This window comes from Hyperolius riggenbachi, chromosome 7 (assembly GCF_040937935.1).
Source record: "Hyperolius riggenbachi isolate aHypRig1 chromosome 7, aHypRig1.pri, whole genome shotgun sequence".
In the NCBI taxonomy this organism is placed as follows: Eukaryota; Metazoa; Chordata; class Amphibia; order Anura; family Hyperoliidae; genus Hyperolius; species Hyperolius riggenbachi.
The window spans coordinates 161,626,889-161,653,715 of record NC_090652.1 but is presented as its reverse complement, the minus strand read 5'-3'; the positions used below and the strand labels follow the sequence as shown (position 1 = coordinate 161,653,715).

The 26,827-nt window shown below is 43.6% G+C and overlaps 1 protein-coding gene across 2 annotated transcripts in view; it reads right to left on the bottom strand.

Annotated features, from left to right (window-relative positions):
* The window catches only part of VWA3A (von Willebrand factor A domain containing 3A), a 172,044-nt gene that overhangs the window by 63,436 nt on the left and 81,781 nt on the right, over positions 1 to 26,827 (bottom strand). For both annotated transcript variants that reach the window (XM_068244821.1, XM_068244822.1), the window contains exons 14-19: positions 19,302 to 19,405; positions 15,743 to 15,823; positions 13,671 to 13,765; positions 13,048 to 13,167; positions 11,431 to 11,505; positions 7,352 to 7,496 (exon numbers count right to left, since the gene is read on the bottom strand). In XM_068244821.1, coding sequence (XP_068100922.1) covers positions 7,352 to 7,496; positions 11,431 to 11,505; positions 13,048 to 13,167; positions 13,671 to 13,765; positions 15,743 to 15,823; positions 19,302 to 19,405 — 620 coding nt within the window. The remainder of the gene's footprint in view (positions 1 to 7,351; positions 7,497 to 11,430; positions 11,506 to 13,047; positions 13,168 to 13,670; positions 13,766 to 15,742; positions 15,824 to 19,301; positions 19,406 to 26,827) is intronic.

Here is a 26,827-nt window from a genome sequence, read left to right as displayed (position 1 = left end):
ACCAGGACTTGGAGCGCAGAAGAGCCCGACCTGGCAGCCGGCCTGGCCAGGTCGGCCACCGGAGACCACCGGGAGCCTGCGGAGCGGCGGCGAGGGCACCTCCTGCCTGCCACGGGCTGGAGGAAGCCTCAGGTAAGTGGAAATTGATTTTTATTTTTTCTCCACCCTCCCTGAACCTTCCCTTTAAGATAAAACAGCAGCCATTCACTGGCTCCCATGGGAATACGTACTACCATTTGCCCAATTATCTTGACCAGTAGGAATAGTGAATAGCAAATAAAGTTAAGCTCCGGTGGGGTTTATTTGAATTCCCTACAAAACATATTTATTGGTCCATTGATGCATACTGTAAGTTCTCACAAAGGAACGGTTGTATTATAATTCTTGAAAAAATTGCTGAAATATTCATATTTGTGCTAAAGAGAAGTATTTTAATATTTCCTTTAAACTCTAAGTCCGTAGGTAGATTTTCATCCCACACAGAAGAAAGTACTTGGTATTTGAATTCCTCAGAACTATCATTTCACTGGTGATACAAGTGGGCTGCAGTAATACTCGCACACAGCCCTTCTGCGACTTTGTGCATGCAACAGGTAACCCTTGAGCCTGATAATAGCTTTAATGAGTTTAGTTAGTGATCTGTTAACACTTCTGTCGCTGCAGTTAAGAACTGCTGTAGTAAGCAAGCCAGATGGAAATTTGGGCGACTGCTATTGGCAGAAGTTTGGGGGCGCCTATTCAAAAATTAACTTTAACCACTTCGGGACCACAGTCTTTTCGCCCCTTAAGGACCAGAGCCTTTTTCTCCATTCAGACCACTGCAGCTTTCACGGTTTATTGCTCGGTCATAAAACCTACCACCTAAATGAATTTTACCTCCTTTTCTTGTCACTAATACAGCTTTCTTTTGATGCTATTTGATTGCTGCTGCGAGTTTTACTTTTTATTATATTCATCAAAAAAGACATGAATTTTGTCAAAAAAATGACTTTTTTAACTTTCTGTGCTGACATTTTTCAAATAAAGTAAAATTTCCTATACATTTGAGCGCGAAAGTTATTCTGCTACATGTCTTTGATAAAAAAAAAAACATTCAGTGTATATTTATTGGATTGGGTAAAAGTTATAGCGTTTACAAACTATGGTGCCAAAAGTGAATTTTCCCATTTTCAAGCATCTCTGACTTTTCTGCGCACCTGTCATGTTTCATGAGGGGCTAAAATTCCAGGATAGTACAAATACCCCCCAAATGACCCCATTTTGGAAAGAAGACATCCCAAAGTATTCAGTGAGAGGCATGGTGAGTTCATAGAAGATTTTATTTTTTGTCACAAGTTAGCGGAAAATGACAGTTTGTGACAAAAAAAAAAAAAAAAAAAAGTTTCCATTTCTTCTAACTTGCGACAAAAAAAAATGAAATCTGCCACGGACTCACTATGCTCCTCTCTGAATACCTTGAAGTGTCTACTTTCCAGAATGGGGTCATTTGTGGGGTGTGTTTACTGTCCTGGCATTTGGGGGGTGCCTAATTGTAAGCACCCCTGTAAAGCCTAAAGATGCTCATTGGACTTTGGGCCCCTTAGCGCAGTTAGGCCGCAAAAAAGTGCCACACATGTGGTATTGCCGTACTCAGGAAAAGTAGTATAATGTGTTTTGGGGTGTATTTTTACACATACACATGCTGGGTGGGAGAAATATCTCCGTAAATGACAATTTTTTTATTTTTTTTACACACAATTGTCTATTTATAGAGATATTTCTCCCACTCAGCATGGGTATGTGGAAAAATACACCCCAAAACACATTATACTACTTCTCCTGAGTACGGCGATACCACATGTGTGGCACTTTTTTGCACCCTAACTGCGCTAAGGGGCCCAAAGTCCAATGAGTACCTTTAGGATTTCACAGGTCATTTTGAGAAATTTCGTTTCAAGACTACTCCTCACGGTTTAGGGCCCCTAAAATGCCAGGACAGTATAGGAACCCCACAAATTACCCCATTTTAGAAAGAAGACACCCCAAGGTATTCCGTTAGATGTATGGTGAGTTCATAGAAGATTTTTTTTTTTTGTCACAAGTTAGCGGAAATTGATTGTAATTGTTTTTTTTCACAAAGTGTCATTTTCCGCTAACTTGTGACAAAAAATAAAATCTTCTATGAACTCGCCATTCTCCTAACGGAATACCTTGGGGTGTCTTCTTTCTAAAATGGAGTCATTTGTGGGGTTCCTATACTGCCCTGGCATTTTAGGGGCCCTAAACCGTGAGGAGTAGTCTTGAAACCAAATGTGGCAAAATGACCTGTGAAATCCTAAAGGTACTCATTGGACTTTGGGCCCCTTAGCGCACTTAGGGTGCAAAAAAGTGCCACACATGTGGTACCGCCGTACTCAGGAGAAGTAGTATAATGTGTTTTGGGGTGTATTTTTACACATACCCATGCTGGGTGGGAGAAATATCTCTGTAAATGACAATTATTTGATTTTTTTTACACACAATTGTCCATTTACAGAGAGATTTCTCCCACCCAGCATGGGTATGTATAAAAATACACCCCAAAACACATTATACTACTTCTTCTGAGTACGGCGATACCACATGTGTGACACTTTTTTGCAACCTAGGTGCGCTAAGGGGCCTAACGTCCTATTCACAGGTCATTTTGAGGCATTTGGATTCTAGACTACTCCTCACGGTTTAGGGCCCCTAAAATGCCAGGGCAGTATAGGAACCCCACAAGTGACCCCATTTTAGAAAGAAGACACCCCAAGGTATTCTGTTAGGAGTATGGTGAGTTCATAGAAGATTTTTTTTTTGTCACAAGTTAGCGGAAAATGACACTTTGTGAAAAAAAAAACAATACATATCAATTTCCGCTAACTTGTGACAAAAAATAAAATCTTCTATGAACTCATCATACACCTAAAAGAATACCTTGGGGTGTCTTCTTTCTAAAATGGGGTCACTTGTGGGGTTCCTATACTGCCCTGGCATTTTAGGGGCCCTAAACCGTGAGGAGTAGTCTTGAACCCAAATGTCTCAAAATGACCTGTGAAATCCTAAAGGTACTCATTGGACTTTGGGCCCCTTAGCACAGTTAGGCTGCAAAAAAGTGTCACACATGTGGTATCGCCGTACTCAGAAGAAGTAGTATAATGTGTTTTGTGGTGTATTTTTACATATAACCATGCTGGGTGGGAGAAATATCTCTGTAAATGACACATTTTTGATTTTTTTTACACACAATTGTCCATTTACAGAGAGATTTCTCCCACCCAGCATGGGTATGTGTAAAAATACACCACAAAACACATTATACTACTTCTCCTGAGTATGGCGATACCACATGTGTGACACTTTTTTGCAGCCTAGGTGCGCTAAGGGGCCCAACGTCCTATTCACAGGTCATTTTGAGGCATTTGTTTTCTAGACTACTCCTCACGGTTTAGGGCCCCTAAAATGCCAGGGCAGTATAGGAACCCCACAAGTGACCCCATTTTAGAAAGAAGACACCCCAAGGTATTCCGTTAGGGGTATGGTGAGTTCATAGAAGATTTTATTTTTTCTCACAAGTTAGTGAAAAATGACACTTTGTGAAAAAAACAATAACAATCCAATTTCCGCTAACTTTTGACAAAAAATAAAATATTCTATGAACTCATCATACACCTAACAGAATACCTTGGGGTGTCTTCTTTCTAAAATGGGGTCACTTGTGGGGTTCCTATACTGCCCTGGCATTTTACGGGCCCAAAACTGTGAGTAGTCTGGAAACCAAATTTCTCAAAATGACTGTTCAGGGGTATAAGCATCTGCAAATTTTGATGACAGGTGGTCTATGAGGGGGCAAATTTTGTGGAATCGGTCATAAGCAGGGTGGCCTCTTAGATGACAGGATGTATTGGGCCTGATCTGATGGATAGGAGTGCTAGGGGGGTGACAGGAGGTGATTGATGGGTGTCTCAGGGGGCGGTTAGAGGGGAAAATAGATGCAATCAATGCACTGGGGAGGTGATCGGAAGGGGGTCTGAGGGGGATCTGAGGGTTTGGCCGAGTGATCAGGAGCCCACACGGGGCAAATTAGGGCCTGATCTGATGGGTAGGTGTGCTAGGGGGTGACAGGAGGTGATTGATGGGTGTCTCAAGGTGTGATTAGAGGGGGGAAATAGATGCAAGCAATGCACTGGCGAGGTGATCAGGGCTGGGGTCTGAGGGCGTTCTGAGGTGTGGGCGGGTGATTGGGTGCCCGCAAGGGGCAGATTAGGGTCTAATCTGATGGGTAACAGTGACAGGTGGTGATAGGGGGTGATTGATGGGTAATTAGTGGGTGTTTAGAGGAGAGAATAGATGTAAACAATGGATTTGGGAGGTGATCTGATGTCGGATCTGCGGGCGATCTATTGGTGTGGGTGGGTGATCAGATTGCCCGCAAGGGGCAGGTTAGGGGCTGATTGATGGGTGGCAGTGACAGGGGGTGATTGATGGGTGGCAGTGACAGGGGGTGATTGATGGGTGATTGACAGGTAATCAGTGGGTTATTACAGGGGAGAACAGATGTAAATATTGCACGGGCGAATTGATAAGGGGGGGGTCTGAGGGCAATCTGAGCGTGTGGGCAGGTGATTGGGTGCCCGCAAGGGGCAGATTAGGGTCTAATCTGATGGGTAACAGTGACAGGTGGTGATAGGGGGTGATTGATGGGTAATTAGTGGGTGTTTAGAGGAGAGAATAGATGTAAACAATGGATTTGGGAGGTGATCTGATGTCGGATCTGCGGGCGATCTATTGGTGTGGGTGGGTGATCAGATTGCCCGCAAGGGGCAGGTTAGGGGCTGATTGATGGGTGGCAGTGACAGGGGGTGATTGATGGGTGGCAGTGACAGGGGGTGATTGATGGGTGATTGACAGGTAATCAGTGGGTTATTACAGGGGAGAACAGATGTAAATATTGCACGGGCGAATTGATAAGGGGGGGGTCTGAGGGCAATCTGAGCGTGTGGGCAGGTGATTGGGTGCCCGCAAGGGGCAGATTAGGGTCTAATCTGATGGGTAACAGTGACAGGTGGTGATAGGGGGTGATTGATGGGTAATTAGTGGGTGTTTAGAGGAGAGAATAGATGTAAACAATGGATTTGGGAGGTGATCTGATGTCGGATCTGCGGGCGATCTATTGGTGTGGGTGGGTGATCAGATTGCCCGCAAGGGGCAGGTTAGGGGCTGATTGATGGGTGGCAGTGACAGGGGGTGATTGATGGGTGGCAGTGACAGGGGGTGATTGATGGGTGATTGACAGGTAATCAGTGGGTTATTACAGGGGAGAACAGATGTAAATATTGCACGGGCGAATTGATAAGGGGGGGGTCTGAGGGCAATCTGAGCGTGTGGGCAGGTGATTGGGTGCCCGCAAGGGGCAGATTAGGGTCTAATCTGATGGGTAACAGTGACAGGTGGTGATAGGGGGTGATTGATGGGTAATTAGTGGGTGTTTAGAGGAGAGAATAGATGTAAACAATGGATTTGGGAGGTGATCTGATGTCGGATCTGCGGGCGATCTATTGGTGTGGGGGGGTGATCAGATTGCCCGCAAGGGGCAGATCAGGGGCTGATTGATGGGTGGCAGTGACAGGGGGTGATTGACGGGTGATTGACAGGTGATTGACAGGTGATTGACAGGTGATTGACAGGTGATCAGGGGGGATAGATGCATACAGTACACGGGGGGGGGGGGTCTGGGGGGGGTCTGGGGAGAATCTGAGGGGTGGGGGGGTGATCAGGAGGGAGTAGGGGGCAGATTAGGGACTTAAAAAAAAAATAGCGTTGACAGATAGTGACAGGGAGTGATTGATGGGTGATTAGGAGGGTGACTGGGTGCAAACAGTGGTCTGGGGGGTGGGCAGGGGGGGGTCTGAGGGGTGCTGTGGGCGATTAGTGGGCGGGGGGGGGAAATCAGTGTGCTTGGGTGCAGACTAGGGTGGCTGCAGCCTGCCCTGGTGGTCCCTCGGACACTGGGACCACCAGGGCAGGAGGCAGCCAGTATAATAGGCTTTGTATACATTACAAAGCCTATTATACACTGTTGCAGCGGCGATCCGGATGCCAGTAACCCGCCGGCGCTTCCGAACGGCCGGCGGGTTACGGCGAACGGGGGGCGGAGCCAGTCCCCGGCGGCTGATCGCGTCACGAATGACGCGATCGCCGCATAGCCACTCCCGCAGCCGCCCCCGCCGATGGGCGTATTGCGGTCGTTTGGGCCCAGACTTTGCCGCCGCCCATCGGCTGGGGGCGGTCGTTATGTGGTTAAGGGGAATTTGAGTGCCCTGAAAAACACAGTTTTTTTTATTTTTTAGCAGATTGGCGTGGGGGAGATAGGGTCCGCCACGGAGGTGGGAAGTGGTTGAGGTTAGCCATGGTAAGGAGGCGGTTAAGGTTAGCCGTGGGAAGGTTGGGTATGGTTATCCGAGCGGGTAGGTGGGGTTGGGCATCGGTAGAGAGAGGGTTTAATGTAAAAATAGGGTTATTTATAGCTAGTGAGGCCAAAAACCTTATTTCGGCTACACTGGGTGCAATTTTTTCTTGGCGCCCATTTTTGCATAGATTTCCCAGATGTGTTCTCCATAAGGTGGCCATACACCAGTGTTCCTCAAACCTGTCCTCGTGACTACCAAACAGTCCATGTTTTGCCGGCAACCTCACCTATGCACAGATGGGGTAATTAGTGTCTCAGCTACATGGAATCCACCCAGCTGAGACACCAATTACCCCACCTGTGCATAGGTAAGGTTGCCTGCAAAACATGCACCGTTGGGGAGTCACAAGGACAGGTTTGAGAAACACTGCCATTCAAATTTTTTTAAAAATAAATTTTTATATACAATTTTGATCTATTAGATAATTTTATCAAACCTACCATACACCATTCAATTTTCAAAGCAATCAACCGGATTTTTCCAACACATCCAATTAGATTTTTATCTAAAAAAAACATGAATAATTGATTGTTTTTTATCAATCCAAAAAAAGATAATTTTGAATCTCTTCTCTATTCGATCGTTTCGGTTGAATAAACAGGAAAATTGATCTATTTGCTCGTACCCTGTATGGGCACCTATAGGGAGACTTGCTGTGCCAATGCTCACACATGCTTTTTGCAGAGGTATATACAATTTGGATGTTTTGTTCTCTATTTTGGTATCTTGGGCGCTAAGCAGAGTGTTTGAGTATTGTAATCAGCTTCCAGTGTAGAAAGCATTTGTTCCTACTGTATGATGGACACAAAAAAGAGCACAACTGAATGGCTGTCCTATACTAGCAGTCATTACCAATCTAATTACACATTATTTTTACTCACCAGTTTCTGATCTGGAAGGCCACTAGTAAATAAATACATTCCTTGTGATTCTTCATCTCCTCCAACACTGAAGTTGAATTCAACAGCTCTTCTAATGGCGCTCAAGACATTCCTGCCACCCTCACACTGCAGACTCAGCACCCACCTGGGAGGGTGTAACGTACAGAAATAGCTACTGCATCAATGCAAACAACAAGGATAGCAGGCAGAATTTTTTAATTTTTTCTTATTTTACATTTTTATCTCTTCCATCATCCTTCCTCTACCTTTCTCCATTTTACATTGCACCATTTTCAGGTTTTGATTTATGACTATGTTTTGTTGTTTCTTTGTGTTGCGGGAAATGCTAAACAACATTTTTTTTTAAATTAAGGCCTCTTTCACAGTGCGACGTTAAAGTCGCACGTTAGAAAATGTTTTAACGTGGACTAACGAACAGCAATATTAAGTCTGTGCAACATTCACAGTGCACACGTTGTGTTGTGTGTAACGTGTAGCAATATTTAGAAAGTGCTGCATGCTGTGCGTTTAGCAATAAATCTGCTGCGTTATGTGTGTTGCACATGCTCAGTAATGTTTTTTTTTTATGTAGCGCATGCGCCGTTTTGGTTCCATCACTGTGCGGCGAAAACTGCGCACCAAACACAGGGCTAAAGAATGTACTATAACGTCCAAGGTATAGTCTTTCAATGCGTTGCATTAGGGGCACGTTATGCGACCTTAACGTCTCATTAAACGCATCGTCCCACTGTGAAAGAGGCCTAAATGTACAAAGAGCAGTTACGGTACCTGTAGCAACCTACTGATTCTCTTCTAGGGATGGTTAATTACATGTAAATAATTACAGGTTAATGCAGGATTGAACCTGAAAATGGACTGATTGGATTCCAAATCAGTTGTATTTAATTGGTCCAATTTTCTGCTGCATAAATTTGCATAATCCAGTATCAAGTCAAATTTATTTGCATCTCATTGACATTACTATTCTCTAGTTTAAATCAGACAACTGGCATAAAAAGTTATTGCAACCTAGTTGCTGTATATTATTACTAAATGTACTTACATATAATAAAATACTCTCGGTTTTAATCTGTCTTGTTATCATCACTGCTTATGAAAATCTTTACAGCATGGCAGAGGAAGCAGTATGGAAACTGTATGGACAGCACTGAAGAGTATATGCACATCTACTACGCTACCACTTCCACCTACTAAATAATTACGGTAATATCTGCCAACTTTATTACAGTCAACATACTTGGATTTACCCCAAAATACAGGGCACATCATCATCCTGTGCCTTAGCAACCATACTCTCTATAGGCTGTTATAGAAATGTAACGCTTGATGATGGTTACAGGCCAGTAATGTCTGTGGCACCAATTCTGGACTTGAGAAAGATATTATAGTTGATTTTAACATGTAACTATGGGTTGTTAGTTTTTTTTTAACAAAATAATAATTATTTCCCTACAAACATTACACAAAGGCTAGTACGTACATTACAGCGATATACAACCTTGACATAAGTTTCCAACTTTTTATATGCCATACGGTTATCATATTTGCTTTTATGCATAAGTATTATTATTCATTTAGAAATTATACATTCCCAAAGTACACTTTTTTTCTCTGAGAGATGACTTTGCATTTTATTTATAACTGCTTTATTCATGTTCTAACATAAGCAGAAATGCTTTCTGATTGTCTGACTTTGTTCAGCAGAGCATGCAGTGTCAGAGAAGTGTTTATTTACATTCCTCACTTGATACAATTCATACCTCCCAACTTTTTGAGATGAGGAAAAGGGACACTAAAGCCACGCCCATGTCACACCCCTGGTCACGCCCCCACCACGCCCCTAGTTACGCATACCATAAAGATTCAAACTACACTGGTCCTTTCTATCCTGGTTAATTTTCCTTCATAGTAACATTTTAAAATTAGTAATATATCAATTTAAAGGGTGGGAATAAAGTTTAGAATCAATCAAACACATATTTAGTATAGAAATATATATATTTATATAGAAAGAGGGACAAAGTCCTGCAAGAGGGACAAATGAGGGGAAAAGAGGGACAGAGGGACATGACTCTCAAAAAGGGACTGTCCCTCCGAAAGACGGACAGTTGGGAGCTATGTACAATTAAATACAAGATAGCATTATCTGCACTTCGGGTGTGTCCAGCTTTGCTGGCAGGGAACTTCTAAATCCTGTAAAAAAAAATGCTGGTTGTACTGTATATAATATGCTGTAAATAATCTATTAGAGCAAAGAAGTGATGCTGGGTTTCATTCCGCTTTAAGTATAAGTATTTTTAAAGGCAGTAGAACAATAATAATAAAATAATTTATTTTGCCTTCTATTTACTTTTTGGGAGACCTGCCACCACATTTGACTGCAGTTCCACTGCCTTATTTAAATACATAAAGCACTGTTTTTATGAAACCTTGCAACCAAATATTAACATAGGCAAGTTCTAAGTAGGCTTTGTACTATACATACCCATGTTTATCCCACTGTGACACATGTCAGTTTGGGCACACTTTAAAGTGACCCCGTGGAGTATCTATGCATAGGACCTCAGTGTTACATCCTTAGACAAGTGTTTATTGTTTTATAATAGCGAAAAACTTATTTTCTTAAGCCTTACACAGCCATGTGAAAATCCTGCAGCTCAAATCTACTGCTAAAATTTTAAGTCACAGCTGAACTTGCTAACTTGTGTGTGTCCAATGACTTAGGGCCCGTTTCCACTCTCGCGGAAACGGCCGCGAATCCGCAGAGTTTCCCCGCAGGCAAATCGCGCGGGGAAACTCTGCCATAGGGGACAACGGCGCCGCCGGCCGAATCGCTTGCAGTAGCGATTCGGCCGGAAACCCCCACAGAATTCGCGGCGGAGGCTGCGATTCCCATAGCCGTGCATGGCACGGCTGATGGGAATCGCCTGCGATCCCGCCCACCCGCTCAGTGCCGGCGTGCGTCTACGAGACGCACGCCGCACTAGTGGAAACGAGCCCTTATGCTGTCTAGGTAGAGGACAGAAAGGGTTGGTTATCAGAAGGAAGGAGGTGAGGAGTCTTTATGTAGAACTTTTTAAGCAGTCTTGAGTGAACTGCAGAACTTGTTCATATGGTTGGATAAGAAAAAGAAAGATGTTCAGAGTCAAATACAGAATCTGTGTTATTATTTAACACTTCTGTTTATAACAGTGCATTCATATGCATGACTCTACTACAGGGTCACTTCAATTAGATTTGATTAGATCTTTCATTGAATAACATTACGATTCAGCTCAGGCTGGGTTTAAAGAGTAACTGTCAGGCTGCAAAAGCTAATTTAAACCTCTATTCTCCTGTGTTAAACAGTTTAGAAGGAAGCCAAAAAGGCAATACTGAAGTTAAAAAATCTCTCTTACTTTGATGTGTGCTGAACAGCAAGGCTGTTATTCCCATGCTCGTAAGGAGGCCGGCAGGACGCATAACAGATACTGCAAAGCATTCTGGGGCTGCTTCTTCTCCCCAGTGCACTACCTTGGGTCCTCCCCTTCATTTCCCTATCACGCCCTAAGGCTGCTTTCACAGTGAGAAGTTACAGGCTCATGTTACAGCAGCTTGTAACAGCAGTCTAACTCACAGCACGTTCCCTTAGAGTATACTGCGTGAGTCCGTTATTGTTCCTAGCCACATGGCTAATTAATATTCACTGCACAGTAGTGTTGTCCATTAGGATCTTTTTTGTGAGTCGAATCATCAGGAAGCAGGGAGGATATGACATCACAATTGGCTTCATAGGAGACAGAGAATGATGCTCCTGACAGCTCATGGCAGGTTCCATGTTTGTCTGATAATACTATATAAAAATTCTGTGAAATCCAAACGTGGACAGTGACATGCATATGTAATGTAAGTACAGCCAATATTTAGCTACTGATATAAGTGTTTTTTTTTCTCTGAGACCCTATACCTAACAGCTCCTCTTTAAACAAAAGCTATAATAATAAGTTTAGCATATTTCCCATAAGATGAGACTTTAATAGAGGAAACTAAAACTATTTTTTTTGCAAAGAAGGACTTACTTCCAAGCACTCTGCAAGTTTTCTGGAGTTACTGGGGTCATTTCTGGCTTCCAGAAATTAACATCACTCCCAAACCTGAAAATAAAAACATTCAATAAAAAAACTTTAACATGAGCATAACACTGCCTACAACATCTGTAGCTAGTTAATACTACTGATCAACATGACTATACTGAGGGCATATTTACACTCCAATATTTATGCTTCATGATCACAGAATGCATTATTAGAAGACATGTTTCACTTTGCTTAGACTTTGCTTTCATAAATTAAGCCTCCATCTTTCCTTAAGAATGGTAAAGTGTACTTTAACCACCAGAACAATTTTCACCTTTCAGCGCTCCTTCCATTCCTTCGTCTATAACTTTATGATTACTTATCGCAATGAAATGAACTATATCTTGTTTTTTCTGCCACCAATTAGGCTTTCTTTGGGTGGTACATTTTGCTATGAGCTACTTTACTGTAAATGCATTTTAACAGGAAGAATAAGAAAAAAAACCGGAAAAAAATTATTATTTCTCAGTTTTCGGCCATTATAGTTTTAAAATAATACATGCCTCCATAATTAAAACCCACGTATTGTATTAGCCCATTTGTCCCGGTTATTACACCGTTTAAATTATGTCCCTATCACAATGTTTGGCGCCAATATTTTATTTGGAAATAAAGTTGCATTTTTTTCAGTTTTACGTCCATCCCTAATTACAATCCCATAGTTTATAAAGTAACAGTGTTATACCCTCTTGACATAAATATTTAAAGAGTTCAGTCCCTAAGGTAACTATTTATGTATTTTTTTTTATTATAATTTTTTTTTCTTTTTATTACAAAAAAAAATATTGTGGAGTGTGGGAGGTAATGAGTTAATTTATAATGTAAAACTAGGTATTTATATATGAAAAATGTTTTTGGATGTAGTTTTACTATTTGGCCACAAGATGGCCACAGTACTTTTTTATTTATGCGACCTGTAAGTGTCGGAAGTACACTTACAGGACATTGGGAAACTTTTTTTTTTTTCACAATGATCGCGCTGCTTCTCGTAGAAGCAGCCGATCATTGCTGAAGGCTGAGATCAACGAACGGGAACGGTTTATCCCGTTCATTGATCTCCGGGCGAGCGGGTGGCGGCATGCACGAGCGCGGGAGCGCACGCACGAGAGAGCGGGAGCACGGACAGTGGCAGTACCACCAGGGGCGGTACGTGTTTCTACGCCCCTGGTGGTAAAGTAGTTAAGATATATAGGGCTTGATTCACAAAGCCATGCTAACTCATAGCACGACCGCGCTGTGCGTTTAGTGCGCATAAAACTTTACGTGCGCTATAACAAACGTTTGAGCCCATTCACGCAGCACAATGCCTACTTTTGAGCACGTTGTGCTACGTGAACGCGCACAAACATTTTTTATAGCGCGGCCGAGCTATGAGTTAGCACGGCTTTGTGAATCAAGCCCATAGTCTGTTTTAGGGGTATCAACTAAATTTTCCCATTAGTAAAATACCATGCAATTAAAATTTGAAGTCACTAGAGGCAGAGCTGAGTTAGTGCAATGGTGTGTAAAGTGATTATCCAAATAGACAAATCACTGCTATAAATACTTGCAGCCACTCACGTTATAATGTTAAACGTATCCTTGTTTGCCATTTGTTCCTCTAGTAAAAGTCTCAGAAAATGCTGGATGTGTACAATGTGCATGGCATTCTCTTCTGATGTGTCCACCAGCAGCACAACTCTGTAGAAATAAAAATAAAAGTACAACAAACATTTCTTCTATGAGACATTGGACCCAGACATAAACGAAAAAAGTTTGTTGCTTTTCACATCAATTACTGTTTTATTTTGTTTTGTTTCAAGAATATTTATATTTTGTTTGTAGAATTCAGCCTGCTATCCAGACAAAAAGACTACTTGTTGCTCCCTCATATTACCAATGAATACACAATCCAAAACTGATCATTAATCAAGCTAATTGAAGTCAATCGATTAGAGAGGTGTCAGTGAATGGATTACTAGCAAATTTGATTAAAATGAAAAATCTGCTGGAAAATCAACCCATGCATGGCTACCTTTAGATTATAATTTGAATAAATCATTTTGTTTTGTTTTATATTTTGTATGTTTTTGTATGTTTGTAAACTTAACATGTGTTTGGTTTCCTTCACAAAAATGTATTGATATTAACACAAATCTTAGAGGCTATAGTGCAGGAAATAATATACTCTCACACAAACACACCTTTTTTCACACAATGTTCCCCATATTCTTCTACTTCCTTTGGTAAGCCAGTCAATTCTCTTCTTATAGGTGTGAGCTACTTTGGCTAGCTGTTTCTGAGTATAATAAATATAATTAAATAGATGATTATACATTTGCAATCATTCCATTCCTTTATTGTAAATCAATCTGAAACCTCCATAGACAGGAACCCACTGTATTTTCTCAAGTGTACATCCCATATGCTTCACTCAGGGGGTATTGAGCTTATTGCTAATAGGTACTTATAATACATTTTTTACATTACATAAGACATACAGTGGCTTGCAAAAGTATTCGGTCCCCTTGAAGTTTTCCACATTTTGTCATATTACTGCCACAAACATGTATCAATTTTATTGGAATTCCACGTGAAAGACAAATACAAAGTGGTGTACACTTGAGAAGTGGAATGAAAATCATACATGATTCCAAACATTTTTTACAAATAAATAACTGCAAAGTGGGGTGTGCATAATTATTTGGTCTGAGTGCAGTCAGTTGCCCATAGACATTGCCTGATGAGTGCTAATGACTAAATAGAGTGTACCTGTGTGTAATCTAATGTCAGTACAAATACAGCTGCTCTGTGATGGCCTCAGAGGTTGTCTAAGAGAATATTGGGAGCAACAACACCATGAAGTCCAAAGAACACACCAGACAGGTCAGGGACAAAGTTATTGAGAAATGTAAAGCAGGTTTACTCTACAAAAATATTTCCAAAGCCTTGAACATCCCACGGAGAACTGTTCAAGTGATCATTCAGAAATGGAAGGAGTATGGCACAATTGTAAACCTACCAAGATAAGACCATGCACCTAAACTCACAGGCCGAACAAGGAGAGCACTGATCAGAAATGCAGTCAAGAGGCCCATGGTGATTCTGGACGAGCTGCAGAGATCTACAGCTCAGGTGGGGGAATCGGTCCATAGGACAACTATTAGTCGTGACTCGTGCACCTTAAAGGTGGCCACACACGATACAATAAAATGATCCGATTTTACGGCAATTTGATAAAAACGATCGGATCTCTTGAAAAAAAATCGAAAGCTTTTTTTTCATTCGACTGAAAAATCCGATCGGATTTCCTGTTTTCTTCGATTTTAATCAATCCGGAATGCCAGATATTTTTCTTCAATCTTACTAAAGATTGTATGGTGTGTGTTGGATTGTCAATTTATTAATATACACACTCTAGCAATTTTGTCAGAGTTTCCAATCATTTTTATCAAAATTGGGTAAAAATTGAACATAGGTGTGTGGTACATTGGTCATATTTTTGAAATGTTACAATCAGTCAGAAAAATTGATTGCAATTCTTAAATTGAACAGATATTTTAAAAATTGTATGGTGTGTGGCCACCTTAAAGAGACACTGAAGCGAGACTAAATCTCGCTTCAGCTCTCATACATAGCAGGGGCATGTGTGCCCCTGCTAAAACGCCGCTATCCCGCGGCTGTACGAGGGTCCCTGACCCCCCAACCCACCCCCCGCAAATCTTGGTCGCAGATTAGCCCTTCCTAGAGGCAGGGCTAACGGCTGCAGCCCTGCCTCACAGCGCGTCTATCAGACGCGCATCGCCGCCTCTCCCCCGCCCCTCTCAGTGAAGGAAGACTGAGAGGGGCGGGGGAGAGGCGGAGATACGCGTCTGACAGACACGCGTGGGGCAGGGCTGCGGCGGTTAGCCCTGCCCCAACCAGGAAGCGCTCCCCCGCATTACGGAGGGGATTTGGGGGGACAGGGACCCCCGTTAAGCCGCGGGATAGCGGCGTGTGTGCCCCTGCTAGCTTTGAGGTCTGAAGCGAGATCTATTCTCGCTTCAGACTCTCTTTAAGAGCTACAAGGCTCAGCGACAATAACTCACCTACTCACCTGTTAATCATTAGAGGTCTAAAACTCTGCTCCACCTCCATCAGCAAGACTGCCATGGCCATTTTTATCTAAAGTGTTCAGAACGTTGTGGCCACCCCCACCTGCATTGCCGCGGCCCATCCTAGCTGTGTAACCCTAAACAGTGGGTGTGGGTGCCCTACTGCACCTCTATTTAGTTACCTGATAGTCATAAAGCAAAGGAGGATCCACATGAACATTTTTCACAGTGCCATCGTGCCATTCAAACTGCATCATTGCTCGCTGGAAAAAGTAACACCAGTCAGTCAAAGAGGCACCACAACAACATATAGTATAATGTATTACATTATTCAGGATACCCGATTTTACATTAATTATCCTGGTTTCAGCATCAGAAATACTTCCTATATCTTAATATTGCTGTAAATTGGTATGTAACCCCGCACTCCCAGTAATTCTTATCCTGGGCTATGATGTCATGAAGCCTTCTCCTCCCAGTGCACTCTGGGAGACCAGGTGTAGATTCTGCTTACTTCAGGACACAACAAACAAACATTCCCGCAGTGAACAGTACTTGCCAACAGTAAAGATGTTGGCACCTGTGATAAATGAAGGAATGTAACAGGGGCGTAACTAGAGATCACTGCGACACCCCACCCCGGGGCCGTTTTGGGGGGCAGGAGGGGTCACAGCATGAGAGGAGATCATTGGCCCCAATATCGGTGGGGAGGGGAGCCACTCCTCCCCTCCCTCACCTCGGGCTCTCCTTTCAGCGCGTTCCCCTCCTGCATTAATAGGTGGCAGCAGCGGCGGCAGCAGGAACACAGGCATACCTTTGTGTTCCACCGCTGAGGTCCGATCTCTAAGTGCCACATGCTACTTCCTGATAAACAGATAGTAACGTGTTGCACTTAGAGATCAGAGCTCAGCGGTGGAACACAGAGGTATGCCTGTGTTCCTGCCCGCCGCTGCTGCCACCTATTAATGCATGAGTGGAGTGTACTGAGGGGAGAGCCCGAGGTGAGGGGTGGGAGTTGCCCCCCTCCCTACCGATGTGGGGGCCAATGCTCTCCCTTCATGCTGCGGTCCCTCCTGCCCCCAAAATTGCCCTAAGCGGGCCCTAGAGTGCCCCTTCCCCCCTGCAGGCTGCAGCCCCTGTTGTTACGCCACTGGAATGTAAATCAGGGTGGGGAAAGATTTTACAATGGACAAACACTGACTAAATAAATTAAAAAGTTAAATTGTAAAAAAAAATAAGCAATTTATTCATTAAGTTATATTCAGAAAAGTTAGTCTTATATTAAAATCAGTCACTAATTGGTTGATTGGGTTTGAAAGGATTTCATTGGCTTCCAAATCCCAGTCTAAAGGAGCCCATACATGGTACAATCAAATTGTTCAATTTTCTCTTTTTCTATAAAAACAAGCGATTGTATACAAAATCAAAAATTATTTTTCTTTTCAATTGGAAAAAACAATCGATTTTTTTCTATAAAAATCTAATCGGATGTATTATGAAAATCAGATTATAAAAACAAATTAATATTTTCGGAAAAATCAATCATAAGTGTATGTATATTGGTTGGATTTTTATTACTATTGAAGTGGAAAAATGTGTCAGATTTCTTTGGTCGAAAAAGAATCGCCAGTGTGAAAACTTAAAAAAAAAAAACTGCTGCAGCCTTTAATCAAGTAGTTATGATAAAAAATTGGCTGTGGGGTCACAAAGCTGCAGCTCAAGAACGTGCTCTCCTTGCAGAGCACAGAGAGGATGGGAAGCAGCAAAGAGTGGTGGGGAGTGGCAGAGAAGGGGCGGGGTGAAGCAGGCCAGGGCACAAAGCGGCGTGGAAGGAGCATTCTGAACGCCTGAGAGGGCATGCTGAAGGTGTCCCTCTCCTGAAAAGAAAGCCCCTTTCCTTAGCAAGCTAATTCGGGGGGGGCGGGAAGGGGGGGGTACAGCAGCCAGGGGGGGCTACAATAGAGCAGAAAGGACACAGAGGTATGTGATTACATGCCTAAGTGTCCAAAGCCTGAGACATATGCTGCCTCTGGTACACTTTAAAGGTGCACAATAATTATACATTCTTTTTTGTCCAATCTTACCAAATCTATGTAGTAGAAGGGTAAAATGAGTAAATATACTTTAAGGTGGCCACACACAATACTCTAAATGATCCAATTTACAGCAGTTCAAAAAAAACATTGCTTTTTCAGAAAAATCTTACGTTTTTTTTAATTTGTTCGAGAAATCTGATCGAGTTTCCAATTTTTTCATGTTTGGGAGTGGTGGATTTTTCTGCTCATTTTTTATGAAAATTTAATGGTGTAGGGTAGATTGTCAATTTCTTAATGTGGAGACCCAAGCAATTATTTCAGAGTTAGCAATCATTATTTTTCTATAATTGGGGAAAAACTGAACACAAGTGTGTGGTACATTGGACAGATTTATGGAATGTTACAATCAATCAGAAAAATGCATTGTAATTTTTGAATTAATAATAAATTAAAATAAAGTGTGTGGTAAATGGCCACCTTTTAATGCATATTTTAGTTAGTCCCACAAATTACAAGGGGTAAGATTGTACAAAAAAAAATTGTCTAATTAGTGGTCACTTTAAGATCTTTTAAACTAAAAATCCTCAGGGCCATGTCACACAAGTGACTGAGTCACTGGTAAGAAATTGCAGCAACTAGTCCTTACCCATACCAACAAGCTGCCGCTACCAATTGCTAGCACTAACAATTACTTGTTGGCATTACTGGAAGCTCTGTTGGAATGTGTTAAAGTCCATTTGCTGCTTCTAGTTGGTGGGAGAAGTTGGTAATGACTCAGGTATAACAGCTGTTCTTCTAAACCTTACTGGTTTGGTTTTAGAGGCAATGGCCCTTGGTCAGTGTATTTTTTATCCTAAATTTTCTACTGGGTGATAATTTCACACCTTATCAATACAATGCCTTTAAGGAAAACAGAAAGTAAGAAAAAAAACAAATTTTGACAATACTTTTCCCATCTACTTTTTGGTACTTTTTCAATTGTAGAGTGCAGAAAAGTTATTTAAAAAAAAAAAAGATGAAAAATTATCTCCTAGTAAAACACTTGGGAGAAAAGGTCAGTTGAATAAGGGCCAATGGTAATATATGGTATATACTTACTGAAAACTGCCATACTACTTATAATTAGCATGTGAATAAACACGCCATGTCAGAAAGTTGCAAAATTAACACACATCTCTGTGCATTTACAGTGCTATATTCCAGACTTAAAACTAAAGTACCTTTAGTTTTAAGTGTATGTACCATACACACTTTAAGACTTTCTTCTATTGACATGAACCTTCATGACGGTCTCAGCTGAAAATGAGAGGAGACCCCAACATTGCTAGCCTCCCTTCTAGCAGCAAGATGTGTCTTTCCTCTCCACAGTATACATCTGTACAGCTTTTTTTTCAAGAACTGGTTGCCAAAACATTATTTGAAGAATATTTTAGGGGACAAATGTTGAAAATGCCTTTGTATCTTCTACCAACCACCAAACTGTTTGGTGAAAGTGCTGGGGCTAGATGTGAAAACATCTTAGCAGTAAAATAGTTTGTGAAAGTCAATAACCTCATGTAGAAAGTACATTTGATATCCAAGGATTTCCAACTCAAACACACCAATTTAAGGCTTACAACAGGAACTTGCAAACATTACTAAGTGATGTTCATTGTAGGTACTGTTATCTGGCTGTATTTCAAAAAAGTGAAATAAGATAGCTCACCTCATGAAGTGTAGAAGAGACGGTTTTCTGGAGTATAGGTACAAATTCCTCTATTGGAGAATATGCATTTGGAGCTAAAATTTGGTACAGGCTTAGTTTCTTGGCTGAAAGCAAGAAGAGCAAGCAAGAAGCAAGCAAACAAGAAAATAATTATTGTACATAACATGCTGTCAATCACACAAAGTACACAGGGATGTATGAGGGTAAGTCAATAATTATCTACACTTTTGCAATAATTTTGTTTGAGTGAATGCATAACTTTCCTTGTACATATGTAGAAGCATGTAATGTCTGTAAGTTTCACTAATCCATTTTGGGACTATCAGCAAACTGCAATTCGAACCTGATGCTGGGGCTTGTTGTTAGAAGGGGTTTTGTAGTTGCATGATGTATTTTCTGAATCTTCAGTACCAGGTAGTCCTCAATTAACGAACGAGATTCGTTCTTAACCTGAATCCGTTCTTAAGTCTGGACACTGTGCCATTTCTATGCTTTGTGCCTCCAGTGTCCCCCTCTGTCTCATCTCTGGCCTCCATTGTGTCTCCCTTGTGCCTCCTTGCGTCTCCCTTGTGCCTCCTTGTGTGTCTCACATGTGCCATCTTGTGTCTCCCATGTGCCTCCTTGTGTCTCCCATATGCCACCTTGTGTCTCCCATATGCCTCCTTGTGTCTCCCATGTGCCACCTTTGCCCCCATTCTTTAAGCAGAGTAGGTGCAACGGAAGCCATATCAGGGACATCTCACCTGTTCCATGGTGGTGTAAGGTCCCATTGTGCTGCCCGGAAGCTGCGCGGACCGTCCTCTCTCCATTCACTGTCCCCTCGGCGGCTTCTCATGCATCGCATAATGACGCAATCAGGAGAAGCCCCCTAGTGGCGGCTCCTCCTGATGCGTCATTACGCGACGCATGAGAAGCCATCGGGGGGACGGTGAATGGAGAGAGGACAGGCCGCGCAGCTTCCGGGCAGCATGATGGGACCTTACACCATCATGGAACAGGTGAGATGCCCCTGATATGGCTTCTGCTGCTCCTACTCTGCTTAAGGGATGGCAGCAGAAGTAGTCCCCGGCTGCATGACGTCGTCGCAGCGGATCGGCGGGCGTTCGTAAGTCGGGGACTACGTTACAGATCAGAGAGCAGCCCTAGCAAAAGCATCTTTGAAGCTTCTACTGATGTCTCTTGAGCACCAGAGGTGAGGAAAAGTACTTTCTTGTCCATAACCTTAGGGCTGGAGCCCCACGTTATGTTAACAGCACTTGGGTAGGAGTCCATGCTGTTCATTTTTTCAGAAGTAAAGGAAATGTGCACTGTCATTTTAAATGTTAACATTTCACCAGCTGACTTGGGAAAACAACTCTTACAGATCGAAGCAAGGGGAAATTAATTAGGCCAAAATCACAGAAATCTGAACCCACAGTCTGTTCTAAAACACTTTTCCCACCAAATCCTCAAAAAAAAAAAAGTTTTTAATAAAAAGTTTTATGTTAAAATGTTCCCAGAGGTGACCAGTGTTGCCAACTGTCCGTGAATTTACGGATTGTCAGTAAAAAATGTATCAATTTTCCCTGCCCGTGAAATCCGTAGCTGTGTTGCTGCTGTTCGTAAAAATACACAGGCGGGGGCAGGGCTTCCAGCCGCGGGGGGCGGGGCTTCCAGCCAGGGAGTCCTTGCCTCACAGCAGAGACAGAGCAGACAGATATTACAGTCAGTCTCCTCTCTCTGTACAGCCAGCCAATCGCAGCCCAGATTCCAGCCTTGGTCCCTCTCAGCCTCCTTTATCCTTTCTGTCAGTCAGGCTTTGGGTCCGCCTCCGCCTCTCTCTCACTCACAAGCAAAGCAAAGGAGGAACATGAGACAGGGAGACAGGTCAGAGCTCGTGTTTGCAGTGCAGCCAGCCATCCAGCATCAGGAGTGTCAGCCACAGCCAGAGCAGCGTCCCACAGTCCCAGCACAGAAAGGTTTGTGCTGAATGATTCTGTACACTCCTCTCCAGTTGTCTGTAGTTGCTGGCTGCCTTGTCCCACTTGCTGAAAGCAGTTCTCTCTCCCTGGGGACAGGCAGGAACAGTCTCTTCATGAGAGTCTCTCCCCCCTGGTTTTCTTTTGCTACATTCACTGTCCTAATTAACCCTCTGGTCTACAGGGAGACTGCAGACAGGAATCATGGGGGGGGGGGGGGAAGGGAGCCTTTTTATGGGCATAGATGCTCCAGCCATAGCCTGGGACAGCTGGTTAAAGGAGTTGTCAGGCATATTTGAATAAAACAAATGCTACTTACCGGGGGCTTCCTCCAGCCCCAAGCTCCCAGGACCTCCCTCGCTGCAGCTCTGCTCGCAGCCGTTTGCCGGAGCTCCGACACGGTCCCTGGCGACTGCGCCTGCGTGATCGGCGCTGTCAATCACCGCCATGTGGGCCGGAGCGGACTGCGCAGGCACAGAACTACTACCACCTGCGCAGTCCGCTCCGGCCCACGTGGCGGTGATTGACAGCGCCAATCGCGCAGGCGCAGTACAGGGCGACCTCCAGGTCGCTCAGACGTCATCGCCGGGGACCGGGTCGGAGCTCCGGCAAACGGCTGCGGGCAGAGCTGCGGCGAGGGAGGTCCTGGGAGCTTGGGGCTGGAGGAAGCTCCCGGTAAGTAGCGTTTATTTTATTCAAATATGCCTGACAACTCCTTTAAGTCAGCTCCCCTCCTGCAGCTTTTTTTCCCCTCTCCTTTAGGATACTAGAGGTCAAAACGTTTGGGGGGGGGGGGGGGGCAGGCATATACTGTTACTTGTGCTGATGCCTACTGCTAACAGCCCCCCTTTCGTTCTCCTCTCAGCCCATCTCCCCCCCCTTCCTCCCGGTAACTCATTTGAAAGACCCTGGGATCCTCTTCTGGTTGGCTGGGTCAAACTCGACTGCGCAGGCGATGGTCAAGCTGCTGGCGTCCTACAGCACACTATGCAGTCAAGTTCAACCCAGCAGACCAGATGAGGATCCCAGGGCCTTTTAGGTGAGTTATGAGGGGCTGAGAAGTGAATGGGGAGAGCGACGGGCATCAGGACAGGTAACAGTATATGCCTGCTACCTGTTTTTCCCTTTGGTATCCTTAAATTTCTATTAACCCTAAAGGCACATACCCACAATGTGACTTTTGTTGTGATTTTGCTTGCAACCCACGATTTCTCGTTCATGCCTGTCGTGCGCCGCTCTGTGTTCCCGTGGTAGGAAGATGGATCAAGGAACACTTAACATCCTCCTGATACTCTCTGGCCAGCTGTGGCGACCCTTCACAAAGCTGGCCTGTCGCAGCCAGCCAGTGGCTACTGCGCATTCGCGTCCCTGAGCCCCACGCACACTGGTTTCACTCCCAGCGCTGGGAGTGTTCTGCGCAGTAGTGAGTTACGTGTACTGAATATGCGCAGAACATTACCTGCCACAGGAATGCAACTAGGGTGCGTGCAGCTCGGGGCCGCACATGCGCAGTGGGGTCGCCACCGCTGACCGGAGGGTATCAGGAGGACGTTGTGGGCATGGAATTCCAGGGGGCTGGAAGAAGCCCCAGGTAAGCTAAAATCTTTTTTTTATTATTTGACTTAAGATTCCCTTTAAGTTTCCTTTCACTGGTGCCTGCTGAGATGGCGCACATGCAAGCATATATACTAACCTGGGGTTTCCTCCTGTAAGCCGCTCTGTGTTCTCCCGAGCCGTTCTGTCAATAACCACTGTCAGCACCAGTAGTCGGGTACTACAGTACATGCGTGGCCCTAGCCATGTGTCTTCTTGGTCACATTCCTGTGGTGAGCTGTGTACTGCACCTGCAAAGTTAGTTAAAGGGGTTCTTTCGTGAAAAAAGTAGGCAGGTAGAAAATGTGACAGATGACAGGTTTTGGGCCAGTCCATCTTTTTAAGGGGGATTCTCAGGGCTTTCTTTGTTTTCAACAGCATTTCCTGAACAGCAGTTTAACTGCCAAAATAGCAAGATATCAGCCGGCCTCCCTAATCACTTGCACACTATTATGTCAGTTACATTTTGCAACTGTTGTTCAGGAAATGCTGTTGAAAACAAAGAAAGCCCTGAGAATCCCCCTTAAAAAGATGGACTGGCTCAAAACCTGTCATCTGTCACATTTTTTAACTGCCTATTTTTTTCGCGAAATAACTCCTTTAAAGCTTGTAACTACTAAGGCACAGAATAGCCACAAACGCAACCGAGGAGGAGCACGGCCAGGGCTGCGCATGTGCAGTAGTCCTTTACCGGAGCTTACTGCTGGAGAATAGACCAGACCAGATGGACACCAAGGAGGTGCACGGCCAGGGCTGCGCATGTGCAGTAGTCCTTTACCAGAGCTGACTGCTGGAGAATAGACCAGACCAGATGGACACCAAGGAGGTGCATGGCCAGGGCTGCGCATGTGCAGTAGTCCTTTTAACGGAGCTGACAGCTGGAGAATAGCCAAGACCAGATGGTCACCAAGGAGGTGCACGGCCAGGGCTGCGCATGTGCAGTAGTCCTTTACCAGAGCTGACTGCTGGAGAATAGACCAGACCAGATTACAGGGGCCAGGAAGAAGCCACAGGTTCAGATAGTGGAAAGAAATGTAATCTGCATTAAAGTACCACTGAATTGGCACCAAAAAGGTGATGTTTTACTTACCTGGGGCTTCTTCCAGCACACTGTAGTCTTTCAGGTCCCTCATTGTCCCCTGGGTCGCTTACTTGTTGCCTGCTCTAAAAGCGCTGCGACTTGAGCTCTAGTTGCAGCTACTGCACATGCCCAGACTTGGCATTTGTGGGCCTCATTGATTGTGCACCCAGGAGCGTTCTGCGTGTGCACACGGCGCAGTAGAATTCTATTGGGAACCACGCGAGCGCACAATGCTCCTGGCGAGTGTTTCTTGTGGGCATCATTTTTTGTAGGAAAGGGGGGCTACAGCAAACTTTTTGCTTAACATGCCCACTTACACCAATGCTAAGTTCATGTATATATGGCTCCACCCATGACCACGCCCATGTTCTATTACATGGCCACGCCCATTTTTTGGCGCGGCGCACTATGTGCGCCGCAGGGTTTGTGTCAGTAAAAAAATTCCTTTGTCAGTAAATTTTTAGATCTTTGTCAGTAAAATTTTTTTTTAAAGGTTGGCAACACTGGAGGTGACCACGACATACCTAGCAAACTTGGTCGGGATAGCCTATTGGGGGATTTGCAATGAGCCAGAAACTGCTGGAATCTGACCCTGCTATGGGTTTAAAAATGTGTTTTCCTGGCAAATTTTCCCAAAACCAGCAAGGTGTTTTTTTTTATTTTAACACATTCACATTCGTGGCCATAACTTACATACCCTAGCAAACATAATGATACCATGTTTGAGAGCCTTGCAATTAACTAAAAAATTAGCACCTTAGACTTTCATTAACCACTTAAAGAGAACCCGAGGTGTGTTTAAAGAATGTTATCTGCATACAGAGGCTGGATCTGCCTATACAGCCCAGCCTCTGTTGCTATCCCAAACCCCCCTAAGGTCCCCCTGCACTCTGCAATCCCTCATAAATCACAGCCGTGCTGTGAGGCTGTGTTTACATCTGTAGTGTCAGTCTCAGCTGCTCTCCCGCCTCCTGCATAGCTCCGGTCCCTGCCCCCGTCCCTTCCCTCCAATCAGCAGGGAGGGAAGGAATGCAGGCGGGGACTGGAGTTCTGCAGGAGGCGGGGAGAGCAGCAGACTGACACTATAGAGATAAACACAGCCAGCTCTGACAAGCTGTTTGTCAGCAGCGTGGCTGTGATTTATGAGTGATTGCAGAGTGCAGGGGGAGCTTAGGGGGGTTTGGGATAGCAACAGAGGCTGGGCTGTATAGGCAGATCCAGCCTCTGTATGCAGATAATATTCTTCAAATCCACCTCAGGTTCTCTTTAAGTCTATCTGGACGGATATTTCCGTCCAGATAGACTGTGCAGCTCCTGCTGCCTGAGGCGCGCGATCCTGCCGCCTGCTGTTAGCCCCCCGATCAGTAAATGGGAATATAGTTCCCATTCACCGATCTAAGTACCCCGCAGAAAAATCGATGGTCTCTTATTTTTCTGCAAAAAAAAGTTCCCCCGTCCTCTTTCTAGCTTCTGGAAACGTGATCGTACGCCTCCAGGACTTTTTTGACTGTGGCCATCTTGTGGCCAAATAGTAAACTGCACCCACATACATTTTTTATTACATTTTTACATTACATTAAATTTAAAATTAGACGTTTACCTCCCACACCAAAAATTACCCAAATACATTTTTCAAAAAAAAAAAAAATTAAAAAAAATTACAATTAAAAAAAAACCCAACATAAATAGTTACCTAAGGGTCTGAACTTTTTAAATATGCATGTCAAGAGAGTATATTATTATATTTTTTTAAATTATAAGCTTGTAAATAGTGATGGCAGCAAATTGAAAAAATGCACCTTTATTTCTAAATAAAATATCGGCGCCATAAATTGTGATAGGGACATAATTTAAACGGTGTAATAACCGGGACAAATGGGCAAATAAAATACATGGGTTTTAACCACTTCACCACTGAGGGGTTTTACCCCCTGACCACCAGAGCAATTTTCACCTTTCAGCGCTCCTTCCATTCATTCGTCTATAACTATCATTACTTATCGCAATGAAATGAACTATATCTTGTTTTTTCCGCCACCAATTAGGCTTTCTTTAGGTGGGACATTATGCCAAGAATTATTTTTTTCTAAATGTGTTTTAATGGGAAAATAGGAAAAATGTGGGGAAAAAAAAAAATATTTTTCAGTTTTCGGCCATTATAGTTTTTAAATAATGCATGCTACTGTAATTAAAACCCATGAAATTTATGTGCCCTTTTGTCCCGGTTATAAAACCGTTTAAATTATGTCCCTATCACAATGTTTGGCGCCAATATTTCATTTGGAAATAAAGGTGCATTTTTTTCAGTTTTGCGTCCATCCCTAATTACAAGCCCATAGTTTATAAAGTAACAGTGTTATACCCTCTTGACTTAAATATTTAAAAAGTTCAGTCCCTAAGGTAACTAATTATGTATTTTTTTTAATTGTAAATTTTTTAATTTTTTTTTAATTACAAAAAAAAAAAAAATGGGGAGTGTGGGAGGTAATGAGTTAATTTTTTGTGTAAAAGTCATTTATTTGTATGTGAAAAATGTGTAGGGTGTAGTTTACTATTTGGCCACAAGATGGCCACAGTAACTTTTTGCTTTATTGCGACCTCCAAGCCTCCTTCCGGAAGCTTGGAGGAAGAATAAGGAGGCTGGACACGTGAGTTTCTTCTCACAATGATCGCGCTGCCCATAGGAGAGCAGCGGGTCATTGTGGGGCTTAGATCAACGAACGGGAATGGATTTTCCCGTTCATTGATCTCCGGGCGAGCGGGCGGCGGCGGTTTTACTAGCGGCGGGCGGCGTGTTTACGAGCGGGAGCGCGGACAGCGTCGGGAACGCGGAAAGTACGTGTTTCTCCGTCCCTGGTTTTTAAAGGATGGAAAAAGGGGCGGAGAAATACGTA